Source organism: Salvelinus namaycush, chromosome 35 (assembly GCF_016432855.1).
Source record: "Salvelinus namaycush isolate Seneca chromosome 35, SaNama_1.0, whole genome shotgun sequence".
In the NCBI taxonomy this organism is placed as follows: domain Eukaryota; kingdom Metazoa; phylum Chordata; class Actinopteri; order Salmoniformes; family Salmonidae; genus Salvelinus; species Salvelinus namaycush.
This window is the reverse complement of record NC_052341.1, coordinates 28,439,983-28,452,823: the sequence shown is the minus strand read 5'-3', so window position 1 is coordinate 28,452,823 and position 12,841 is coordinate 28,439,983. Positions and strand designations below refer to the sequence as shown.

The following is a 12,841-nucleotide window of genomic DNA, read 5'->3' as shown; positions in this document are numbered from 1 at the left end:
TCCCGGATATGACGCCCAGACGCGCTGTATTCAAACTGTTCAACTAGGAAGCTAGAAAGTGGCCATTTCATTCTCAAAAGTCAAGCGTCCTAGAATGTTATTTTGGAAACAGTGGTCTATATTGTGAGTTATATTTTATAAATATTTAAAGATAGATACATGTTTTCTTAACACTAGAAAACAGTTTGGGTTGAACGATCAAACGCTTAGCTAGTTAGCTGTGTTGTTAGCCAGACCAGATACTTTTGACAGGCACATAACGTAACGTCACTAGCTAGCATTAGTCACCAACTCAAGAAAAATATATAGCCGACAAAATCTAGCAAATTATCTGTATCCTTTTGGTAAGATTATGTTCTGTAGTTTGTTAGCCAGATAACTAGCTATAACATTCAGTTGTGAAGTTATAGTACCTATTCAACTTTTTTTCCGGTTAGGCATGTTCTTCAGTTGGTTTGTGCTTGAGTGTCTGTTTTGTCTGGCATGCTAATTTCAATAACTAGGCCTCACTGCAGGTGCAAAATTAATTTAATTTAGGCCTAATGAAATAAACAAACTTTAGTATTGCCTGTTCTATTGCCTACCTAACTAGATATATTTAGACTTGATTTGAAATGTGCCATTGAATGAAATGTGAGTGATTTAATTGTTAACGTTAGTATAAACATTAAACTTCAAAGTCGTTTTTCTAGGTAACACTCCAGACATGGCATCAAAAGGCACCAAGGAGACCATTGTCAACAAGTTAGGCTTTAAATCCAGTGGCTCCAAACAGGCAGAAGCAGAAATGGACAGACTCAGGAAGGAGAATGCTCATCTGAAGCAGAAGATGGATGAAATATCAAAACGAACAGCGAGGCCACCAGACTCCGACAAAAGCAAACTGTTGGAGGTAGCTAAAGCGTAGTAGTTTGTGCAGACGTTTGGGCTAAGCAGTATTGCCAGCCTAATGATTATTATAAAGTTATAGAGTCCAAATTTAATAGGATTGATATAGTAGTGCTGATGTAGCCTACATTCATAAACAGCAAATATTTTAAACCAAAACAACCTTTTCACTCAATATATTCATAAACTTGACCATATGACATTGTGGAAGTCTGGGTTTAGCATTTTGCGCATCATGGGTGTGTCATTTTGTAAACCGTTGCTTTTGAAATTGTCTTGATGGAGTTGTGATAGTGCACAAAAATGCTTAAATGAGCATATCACATTTCATTCAATTCATTAAAATGTTACAATTGATTGCAGAGGATTCTGTCTCTGGAGACGTTGAGGGAGAGGAACACTCAGCAGCTGCTGGCTAAGGACAAGGAGCTGGAGACTCTGAGACAACATCTGCATTCCAATGGGGGAGAGGTGGTGGCCTCGCTCCAGGCTCAGCTGGACCTGGGGAGGAGAGATGCCGAGTACAGAGAGAAACTGTTCCAGTCCCTCTCGGAGGAGACCGGGCATCTGAAGAACAAATTGGTGGCAGTGTCGGCAAGGTGTCAGGCACTGGAGAAACAGGGTCCTGATTTACAGGTGGGTGAGAGGAATTTTCAGTCTGCTGAGGGTGCCTAGACTTTGATCCATTTTGTTAGCCAAGGCTGAGTTATGGAGAGAATGTACACTATATATACAAAACTATGTGGACATCCCTTCAAATGAGTGGATTTGGCAATTTCAGCCACACCTGTTGCTGACAGGTGTATATAATCGAGCACACAGCCATGTGATCTCCATAGACAAATATTGTCAGTAGAATGGCCTTACCGAAGAGCTCAGTGACTTTCAATGTGGCACCTTTCCATCAAGTCAGTTTGTCAAATTTCTGCCCTGCTAGAGCTGCCCTGGTGAACTGTAAGTGCTGTTATTGTGAAGTGGGGCCTCCCGAGTGGTCGGCGGTCAAAAGCACTGCATCGCAGTGCTAGAGGCATCACTACAGATCCGGGTCGATCCCAGGCTGTCGCAGCCTGTCGCAACCGGGAGACCCATGGGGCGGCACACAATTGGCCCAGCGTTGTTAGGGGAGGGTTTGGCCGGCTGGGATGTCATTGTCGCATTGCGCTCTAGCGACTCGTTGTGGGGCCCTGGGGGCAAGCAAGCTGACTTCGGTCGTCAGCTGTATGGTGTTTCCTCCGACACATTGGTGCTGCTGGCTTCCAGGTTAAGCGGGCAGTGTGTCAAGAAGCAGTGTGGCTTGGCGAGGTCGTGTTTCGCCTCTCCCGAGTCCATACGGGAGTTGCAGCAATGGAACAAGACTATAACTACCAATTGAATATCATGAAATTGGGGAGAAAAAGAGGCAAAAAGTACCCAAAAAATAGATGTTATTGAAGTGTAAATTAATTGGTAGACCACACAAGCTCACAGAACGTGACTGCCAAGTGCTGTAGCGCGTACAAATAGTCTGTCCTCAGTTGCGAGAGACACCACCGAGTTCCAAACTGCCTCTGGAAGCAACGTCTGCACAAGAAATGTTAATCGGGAGCTTCATTAAATGGGTTTCCATGGCCGAGCAGCTGCACACAAGCCTAAGATCACCATGCACAATGCCAACCGTCTGCTGGAGTGGTGTAAATCTCGCCATCATTGGACTCTGGAGCAGTTGATACGCATTCTCTGGAGTGATGAATCACGCTTAACCATCTTGTATTCCGATGAATGAATATGGGTTTGGCGGATGCCAAGAGAACGCTACTGTCCCCAATGCATAGTGGCAACTGTAAAGAAATGGTTTGTCAAGATCGGTGTGGATGAACTTGACTTACCTGCACAGAGCCCTGACCTCAACCCCATCGAACACCTATGGGATGAATTGGAACGCCGACTGCCGGCCTAATCGGCCAACATCAGTGCCCGACCTTACTAATGCTCTTGTGACTGAATGGAAGCAAGTCCCCGCAGCAATGTTCCAATATCTAGTGGAAAGCTTTCCCAGAAGAGTGGAGGCTGTTATAGCAGTGAAGAGGGGACCAACTCCATATTAATGCCCATGGTTTTGGAATGAGATGTTCGACGAGCACATGGCCACATACTTTTGATCATGTAGTGTGTGTGTAACAAGAAGACACTGTAGTTCACACCCCTCCATATTAAGATGTGTTACAGTTTCCTGTATGACTGTTGTGGGCATTCCAAATCTCAAGGTGAAATTCTCTTTTTACACTCTAGATGTCAGCAGTTGCTTTCTGAATGTCATGTCGTCTGACATAATTCTTGTTTACTCTCAGATCAGGTGGCTCTGTGATATGAGGAAAGCCAGTAGTCTTATTCATCGAGAGAGAGCTCGTTTTACATCTCTCCGTCTTCAACTTTTGAATATCCATGAGGTCATGATCAAGGAAATCCGCCTCCTGACAGGCCCTCCTCACCGACGGCATTACCATACTGTACATAATCCCCCCCATATGATCAGTCAGTCTCGGTATTACAGGATGGGATTACCTTCTGGAAGAAGTTCACGAGCTTATGAACCCATGACTTCTCCTCTCGGAGTGTAGTTAAGGGCCTGAGCCAGGGGAGAATGACTGCCCTGTTAGCAGAAGGCATTGTTAGCAGAAGACAAGATCTCCCATTACTGTGAATGGAAAAGTGGTCAATCATTGTGTAAATATATATATGACAATTATGGTACTAATAATTGCTTCTTATACACTAGATGTATTAGTTTGGACACACCTGATTCAAGGGGTTTTCTTTCTTTACTATTTTCAACATTGTAGAATAATAGTGAAGACATCAACTATGAAATAACACATATGGAATCATGTAGTAACCAAAAAAGTGTTAAACAAATCAAAATATAATTTAGATTCTTCAAGGTAGCCACCCATTGCCTTGATGATAGCTTTGCACACTCTTGGCATTCTCTCAACCAGCGTCACCTGGAATGCTTTTCCAACAGTTCCCACATGCCAAGCACTTGTTGGCTGCTTTTCCTTCACTCTGGTCCAACTCACCCCAAACCATCTCAATTGGGTTGAGGTCGGGTGATTGTGGAGGTGTCTTTAGCTTTTGACTGGTACTGTATGTCTTTGAACCGATTTATTTAAAAAATCCCACGACAGAAGTTACAAGGATAATTTAGTTACTAATGGCAGCCTGCAGTACTCTGAGAGGGGGCAGGACTGAGCTAGCCTGCAATGTCACTTCCTGGAGTAGTCCAAACTGCGCATGTTATGTCTCCATGAGAAGCCATTATAACCGACTTCATTTGGTTTCAATGCACTATTGAGTCTTCACATAGGAATGAATGGTGTCACGTGATCAATGGCTTTGTCCATTCCTATAGCAGACCAATACAGCGGCCCAACCTGTAGACATCCTGCCTCGTTAGGCCGTGGTTATCAGTTTGCTGGGTCTTACGAGGGGATCCGACGTCAACCTTGGGGTCATCTGTAACATTAATATAATATGGCTCTGGTGCCCCTCCAGGAATGAATACATATGTATTTGGACATTTAAGCTACAATTTAACATTTGTCTCTCTACTCCAGCATTTTGGATTTTATATAGAATGCTTCATATAAAGCGACAGTACAGACTGTCACCTTTATGTTTGAATATTTTCATATCTGTTTTACTGTTTAGAAAATGAAAGCACTTTATGTATCTAGGCCCCCCCGCCCTCCATTTGAAGAAGTCATAAATATTTTTGACTAATTCACTTAGTGTATTAAAGTAGCAAAATGTTTATTATTTGGTCACACATTCCTTGCACTCAAATCACACCCCCCCCCCCCCCCCCCCCCCCCAAAAAGTAAGAGATAAGAATAACAAATAATTAAAGAGCAGCAGTAAATAACAGTAGCAGGGCTATATATAGGGGGTACCGGTACAGAGTCAATGTCAATGTGCGGAAGCACCTGTGTCAAGGTAATTGAGGTAATATGTACATGTAGGTAGAGGTATTAAAGTGACGATGCATATATAATAAGAGTAGCAGCAGCGTTCCAGAGGTGGTGGGGGGGGCAATGCAAATAGTCTGGGTAGCCATTTGATTAGCTGTTCAGGAGTCTTATGGCTTGGGAGTAGAAGCTATTTAGGAGCCTCTTGGACCTAGACTTAGCTCTCCGGTACCGCTTGCAGTGCGGTAGCAGAGAGAACAGTCTATGACTAGGGTGGCTGGAGTCTTTGACAATTTTTAGGGCCTTCCCCTGACACTGCCTGGTATAGAGGTCCTGGATGGCAGGAAGCTTGGCCCCGGTGACTACATCAAGCTTGTGACTTTGGATGGAAAACTTTTTCAGTGTGAACTTAAATGATGAAAACCAGATATATAGTATGTAGAAAAGACAATGGACCTAATATTTTTAAATAAGATCATCTTTGAGAACTATCAATCACCAAAATAAAAGCTAGACAGTCGGAGAATTAAAAATTCCATAAATTCAGGATTATTTTTGTCATGGCATGGGGCCCCCATTCATTTCGTTATGTTTGAGTCACTCAGGTAGCATAAGCCACATCCAAATAGTTAAAATTGCAGGAAATTTGCTTTAAACTACATTTTGTCACTGGCCAACAGTAGGGCCTTTAAACATTTTTGGATCGATGACTGTGCCATTGGCCATGACCACGGCCATATCATTGTGAAGCAGAATTCACCAAGCGTTGGATTGTTCACCCACTAATAGGGAACGTGAGCTGGGTTTAGACCGTCGTGAGACAGGTTAGTTTTACCCTAAGCCCCATTTTGATCCAGAAAAAACCCTGTATGTCACGTGTCAAACTTATTCCATGGAGGGCCAAGTGTCTGCGTATTTTCACTCCTCTCTTGTACTTGATTGATTAAATAAGGTCACTAATTAGTGAGGAACTCCTCTCACCTGGTTGTCTGTCTTAATTGTAAGGAAAAAACAAAAACCTGCAGACACTAGCAGTGGTGGAAAAAGTCCCCGATGTTGTCATACTTGAGTAAAAGTGACTCAAGTGAAAGTCACCCAGTAAAACACTACTTGAGTAAAATTATTTGTTTTTAAATATACTTAAGTATCAAAAGTAAATGTAATTGCAAAAATATACTTAAGTATCAAAAGAAAAAGTATGAATCATTTCAAATGGCTTATTATTCAAACCAGACAGCACAATGTTTTTATTATTTACGGATAGCCAGGAGCACACTAAAACACGCCTTCATCATTTACAAATTAAGCTTTTGTGTTTGAGTCCACTAATCAGAGGCAGTAGAGTTTCCCAGGAATGTTCTGTTGATAAGTGCGTGAATTGGGTCATTTTCCTGTCCCGCTAAGCATTCAAAATGTAACGAGTACTTTTGAGTGTCAGGGAAAATCTATACATTATTTTCTTTAGGAATGTAGTGAAAATATAAATAGTGAAGTACAGATACTACTTAAGTAGTACTTCAAAGTATTTTTACTTAAGTACTTTACACCACTGGACACGAGGCCCACGATGGAATGAATTTTGACACTCCTGTAAGTGAATTTGTCCAAATACCTATGACTTCAAATGGGGGGACGAGATACATAAAGTGATTTAATTTTTAAAAGGTGAAACACATATGTGTGAAATACCCTCTAATAAAAGGTGACATTATGTCCTGTACTGTTTAAATATTTCATATGAGGCGACATCTCAAATCCAAAATGCTGGAGTATAGCGCCACATATATATTTTGAAAATGCTTCACTGTCCAAATGCATACGGAGGTAAGTGTATATAGCCAGCCTTACTACTACCACTGCTAAGAGGTGGCTGGCTGGTCACTGACTGGTTAAAGGACACCCAAGGCATTAGATTATTGTATGCAGTACATACTGTCACTAGAAGATGCTTTGGGTTAAGCTTTCTTCCCTTTATGTTTTGATTATAAGGGTCTCTTAGCAACCAAGAATAGTATCCCACAGACTCACATAGTCTTCATGTAGAAAGAGGTTGTTTACACCTATGTCCTCGTTTTGATATAGGCTAATACCTGTGTTTTCTTTACGATTTGATAGAATGGCCAGGGACCCACCGGTGAGGTTCCAGTAGTTGAGGATCACTTGAGAGATGTGAGTTGAACAACTTGTCCAGATTAAAAATGCCATTGTTTTTGAGTGCTAAGGAAAATTGTATAATCTAACCCTAACTCCCCCAAGTATGTGTTTTTCCTCGGTTTACAAAAAGGCTTTGGAGAAGAACCAACAGTGGCTGGTTTATGATCAGCAGCGAGAGGTCTATGTCAAGGCAGTCCTGGCCAGGACCCTTGAGTTGGAGCAGCAACTAAGTCAAGCCAACCAAGCACTCCAACAACAACACAAAGAAGGCTGTTCGGACGGTAAAAAAAGGGGCCTGTGAGCCTTCAGCGCAGTGTGGGATTTGGCACGCGTTTGCTGTCGAGAGTAAATCCACTGTTAAATCGGCAGATCCGAAAAGGCATTATAAAGGCTGATTCAACACTAGACATTTATTCCCATGTGGTTAAAATAATTATCCTTTAGGGCCCTCAAACTCAACTGTGGACCTCAAAGACAGTTCCACGGTGTTTTTTCAGGGACTGATTTTAGTTCTGGGACACCAGTTGGGTGCAATTAATTATCAGGTAGAACAGAACCAGCATGCTTCGGACCTCGTAGGGTCAGAGTTGAATAACCCTACTCTAGGGGCTAATGCTTATTAACCTGTGTTTAGACTAGAAAGTTACTTAATTTTCTGTTATCAACTAGCTATTAATTAAGCATTACTAATTAGCTATTGCTTTGGTAAAGCACAGTCTACTTGAAAATAGTATTTCCTAGTGGCTGTTTTATAAATGTTGCTTAGAGCCCTCAAACTCAACTCTGGACCTCAAAGCCAGTTCCACTGCTTTTTTTCATCGTTCCCCTCTAGTCACGGACTGATTTAGACTTGGGACACCAGGCGGGTGAAATGTTAAGTTTCAGGCTGAACAGAAAACCAGGATGCTCCGGACCTCTTAGGGTAAGAGTTGAATGTAAGACTCTAATCCTGCTTCCTTTTCCCCCAGCACCAGAGAAGGCTTCGTCCCAGCTGCAGGAGTATTACGACAAGCTGCTGCTGCAGGCCAAGCGGGACGTGGAGGCCCAGAAGGAGGCGGCGGCGCGGGCCCAGGGGGAGCTGGGCGAGCTCCAGAGGCGGTACGAGGAGCGGTGCATGGAGTTGGTCGAGGCCCGGGAGCAGCTCCAGGCCGAGCGCCTCAGCAGCAGACACACAGTCGGCGAGGAGAGGAAGTGCTCGGAAGACCGCGCCGACAGAATGCGGTCCGAGCTGGACAGCATGGACACCAGGCTGGAGGAGGAGAGGAAGAGGTCTGCTGAGCTGCTGCTGCAGGTATAGTTATACGCCAGGGAGATGTGGTCTTGGTGTGTTTTATTATGCAACGTTGTTTGACCAGGTGAGTTGATTATAAAGCATATATAAATTATAAAGCAACCACGGCCTGTGGAAAAGTTACCGGGTAGAGGTTGGAGTTTAATTTAGCAGTTCAATATGGTTGGGGATTTAATGACAGTTTTCTGTGCCAGACCACATACACTACATAAACGCCTGCTCGTCAAACATCTCATTCCAAAATCATGTGCATTAATGTGGAGTTGATCCCCCCCCTTTGCTGCTATAACAGCCTCCACTCTTCTGGGAAGGCTTTCCACTAGATGTTGGAAATTGCTGCGGTCGGGCACTGATGTTGGGCGATTAGGTGGCTCGCAGTCGGCGTTCAAATTCATTCCAAAGGTGTTCGATGGGGTTGAGGTCAGGGCTCTGTGCAGGCCAGTCAAGCTCTTCCACACCAATCTTGACAAACCATTTCTGTATGGACCTTGCTTTGTGCACTGGGGCATTGTCATGCTGAAACAGGAAAGTCCTTCCCCAAACTGTTGCCACAAAGTTGGAATCACCGAATCGTCTAAAATGTGATTGTATGGTTTAGCATTAAGATTTCCCTTCACTGGAACTAAGGGGCCCGAACCATTAAAAACAGCCCCAGACCATTATTCCTCCTCCACCAAACTTTACAGTTGACACTGTACATTAGGGCAGGTAGGGATCTCCTGGCATCCGCCATTCACAGATTTGTCCGTTGACTACCAGATGGTGAAGCTTGATTCATCCATCGAGAGAACGCGTTAACACTTCTCCAAAGTCAAATGGCGGCGAGCTTTACACCACTCCAGCCGGAAGTTTGCATTGCGCATTGTGATCTTAGCATTGTGTGCGGCTGCTCGGCCATGGAAACCTATTTCATGAAGCTCCCGACAAACTGTTCTTGTGCTGACGTTGCTTCCAGAAGCAGTTTAGAACTCGGTAATGAGTGTTGCAACCGAGGATAGATGATTTTAACATGCTTCAGCACACAGCGGTCCCGTTCTGTGAGCTTGTGTGGCCTACCACTTTGCGGTTGAGCCGTTGTTGCTTCCATTTCACAATAAGCACTTACAGTTGACTGGTGCAGCTCTAGCAGGGCGAACTGACTTGTTAGAAAGGTGCCATCCTATGACAGTGCCACATTTGAAAGTCTCTGTCCTTACTGAAGACATTCTACTGCCAATGTTTGTCTATGGAGATTGCATGGCAGTGTGCTCAATTTTATACACCTGCCAGCAACGGTGTGGCTGAAATAGCCAAATCCACTCATTTGAAGGGGTGTCCACATTTTTTTGTGTGTGTGTGTATATATATATACACATACACACACACACACACACACACACACACACACAGTTGAAGTCGGAAGTTTACACCTTAACCAAATACATTTAAAATGAGTACTTTCACAATTCCTGACATCTATCCCTAGTAAATATTCCCTGTCTTAGGTCAGTTACGATCACCACTTTATTTTGAGAATGTGAAATGTCAGAATAATAGTAGAGAGAATGATTTATTTCAGCTTTTATTTCTTTCATCACATTCCCAGTGGGTCAGAAGTTTACATACACTCAATTAGTATTTGCTAGCATTGCCTTTAAATGGTTTAACTTGGGTCAAACATTTCAGGTAGCCTTCCACAAGCTTCCCACAATAAGTTGGGTGAGTTTTAGCCCATTCCTCCTAACAGAGCTGGTGTAACTGAGTCAGGTTTGTAGGCCTCCTTGCTCGCTCACGCTTTTTCAGTTCTACCCACAAATGTTCTTTAGGATTGAGGTCTTGGGGACATTGTCCATTTGGAAGACCCATTTGTGACCAAGCTTTAACTTCCTGATTGATGTCTTGAGATGTTGCTTCAATATATCCACATAATTTTCCTCCTCATGATGCCATATATTCTGTGAAGTGCACCAGTCCCTCCTGCAGCAAAGCACCCCCACAACATGATGCTGCCACCCCCGTGCTTCGTGGTTGGGATGGTATTCTTTGGCTTGCAAGCCTCCCCCTTTTTTCCTCCAAACATAACGATGGTCATTATGGCCAAACAGTTATATTTTTGTTTCATCAGACCAGAGGACATTTCTCCTAAAAGTATGATCTTTGTCCCAATGTGCAGTTGCAAACCTTAGTCTTGACTGATTTCTTTAGATTTTCCCATGATGTCAAGCAGAGAGGCACTGAGTTTGAAGGTAGACCTTGAAATACATCCACAGGTACACCTCCAATTGACTCAAATGATGTCAATTAGCCTATCAGAAGCTTCTAAAGCCATGACATCATTTTCTGGAATTTTCCAAGCTGTTTAAAGGCACAGTCAACTTAGTGTATGCAAACTTCTGACCCAATGGAATTGTGATACAGTAAATAATCTGTCTGTAAACAATTGTTGGAAAAATGACTTGTCATGCACAAAGTAGATGTCCTAACCGACTTGCCAAAACTATAGTTTGTTAACTAGAAATTTGTGGAGTGGTTGAAAAATGAGTTTTAATAACTCCAACCTAAGTGTGTGTAAACTTCCAACTTCAACTCATTTATATATATCGTATACCCTCTGGAGAAGGGAGTGATCCCTTTCTCTCTGCCACTTTCCCGTCTGTGACCTTCTACCTTCTTCGCCCCCCTGTACACTTTCCCACTGTTCCAATCTCCTTATTTTATTTTTAAGACAAATACTTTTCTCTTCAGGTGAATCTACTCCAGAAAACTCTGCTAAACCAAAAGGAGGAGCAGAGGAGAGTTGCTATACTGGAGCAACATGTATGTATTGTCAACGTAAACCATTCCTGACTCTAGATGGTGAAATAATCAGTTATATAACATCTCTTATGCAATGGAACATCCAAGATCTGCTGTGCTCTCTTGATTTTCTTTTGTCTATTCCCCCCAGATCCAGCTGTCTGCCAAAGACTTTGAGAACGAGAAGCTTGATCGACTGAGTTTACAGCATCAGCTGCACAAGGTCCTGAAAGAGCTGCGCAAGGCTCGGGACCAAATCACAAGACTAGAATCTAGCAATAAAGTAAGCGTTGTGTACTGTTGCTTTACGCATCAATTCTTTTGACATTTCTGCTTTTCAAATGAGTCGTCATGAGTACATTTACTATCTTCAGATAAGCAATTGTCGACATGTATTTGTTTTTATTTTTTATTATAGAAACAGCAGAGCGAGTCTCGTTTCTCTGAGCCAAGTTCTTACAAGCCTGAGTTCGAGAGGCTGTCCATTGAGGATCCCATCCCCACCTCAACCTCCAAAAGCCTCCTGGATGAGAGTTTCCTGGAGTGTCCAAAGTGCAGAGCTCCATACGCCACCAGTCAGCACAGAGAACTGCTGGCCCACCTGGACTACTGTTTCACTTGAACAGCCTATAGGGAATTAAAAAGGGAGCACATCTGTCCAGTCTGTCTTGCTTTTGTCTTTAAGATATTATTTTTACATATTTTTTTTCATGTCATGTTGTTTTTAAAGTGAAACGTCAGGGATCCGCTGTAAGATCCTGAAGATTTGTTTACCAGTCTTTTGTTTCAATAGAAATCAGTGACTTTTTGACAAGAATAAACTATTTTCTGAAATCTTTTTTTAGATGGAAAATGTTGTGTGGATTGTTTTGATAGGACGCCTGTATCTTTGTAGTGACTGGGTGTATTGATACACCATCCAAAGTGTAGTTCATAATTTCACCATGCTCAAAGGGATTTCTTCCAACTTTTTTTACCTCTTTACCAATAGGTGCCCTTCTTTGCGAGGCATTGGAAAACCTTCCTGGTCTATGTGGTTGAATCTGTGTTTGAAATTCACTGGTCGACTGAGGGACTTTACAGATAATTGTTTGTGGGGTACGAAGATGAGGTAGTCATTCAAAAATCATGCTGAACGCTATTATTGCATAGAGAGTCCGTGCAACTGATTACGTGACTTGTTAAGCAAATCTTTACTCCTGAACTTATTTAGGCTTGCCATAACAACAGGGTTGAAAGCTTATTGACGCAAGACATTTCAGCCTTAAATTTTTAATACATTTTAAACCATGTCTAAAAACATAATTCCACTTTTACATTATGGGGTATTGTGTGTAGGCCAGTGGCACAAAATCCTTTAAAATTCAGGCTGTAACAAAACTACATTTGGAAAAAGTCAAGGGGTGTGCTTGCTTTCTGAAGGTACTGTAAATGTGTGAACAAGGCCCACATCCGCCTCAGTTCTTACTTTGCAAACCAGCAGAACTAAAGCTCGAATGAGATTGCATGAGCAAATCCTATAACCCAGACTGAAACGATTTAAGGCCAAGGATTAGCGAGGCTTCTCTGGGTAGTGGAAAAGAGGTTGAGGTGTCTCTATGCAAGGAATGTGACAACATGGTCTTAGCTGTAAGGTTACTGCTGCAGAATATTCATATGGTTGGTTCCAAGCACTGTGTTATGAATAATTCTGTCAGTTTGATGCCAATTTTTGACAACTTGCAACAGTCAGAGAAACATATCATTTACCTTTTTTTCAGACAATTGGGTAGCTTTGATTCTATTTTTG

At 42.6% G+C, this 12,841-nt stretch overlaps 1 protein-coding gene across 1 annotated transcript; it reads left to right on the top strand.

Annotated features, from left to right (window-relative positions):
• The first annotated feature begins 49 nt into the window (after nt 1-49).
• On the top strand, nt 50-12,003 carry LOC120030068 (centrosomal protein of 55 kDa-like). Its single transcript, XM_038975386.1, has 9 exons — nt 50-123; nt 693-892; nt 1,252-1,524; nt 6,948-7,001; nt 7,117-7,267; nt 7,955-8,277; nt 11,002-11,073; nt 11,204-11,335; nt 11,471-12,003. The coding sequence occupies exons 2-9, from the start codon at nt 707-709 to the stop codon at nt 11,672-11,674; spliced, it is 1,395 nt and encodes a 464-aa protein (XP_038831314.1). The 5' UTR covers nt 50-123; nt 693-706; the 3' UTR covers nt 11,675-12,003.
• The last annotated feature ends 838 nt before the right edge of the window (nt 12,004-12,841 follow it).

Coding starts and splice junctions, on each gene's coding strand:
- LOC120030068 (XM_038975386.1), top strand. CDS start 707: ATGGCATCAAAAGGCACCAAGGAGACCATTGTCAACAAGTTAGGCTTT. Junction 1,525..6,947: donor AACAGGGTCCTGATTTACAG/GTGGGTGAGAGG, acceptor ACGATTTGATAG/AATGGCCAGGGACCCACCGG. Junction 11,074..11,203: donor TTGCTATACTGGAGCAACAT/GTATGTATTGTC, acceptor TATTCCCCCCAG/ATCCAGCTGTCTGCCAAAGA.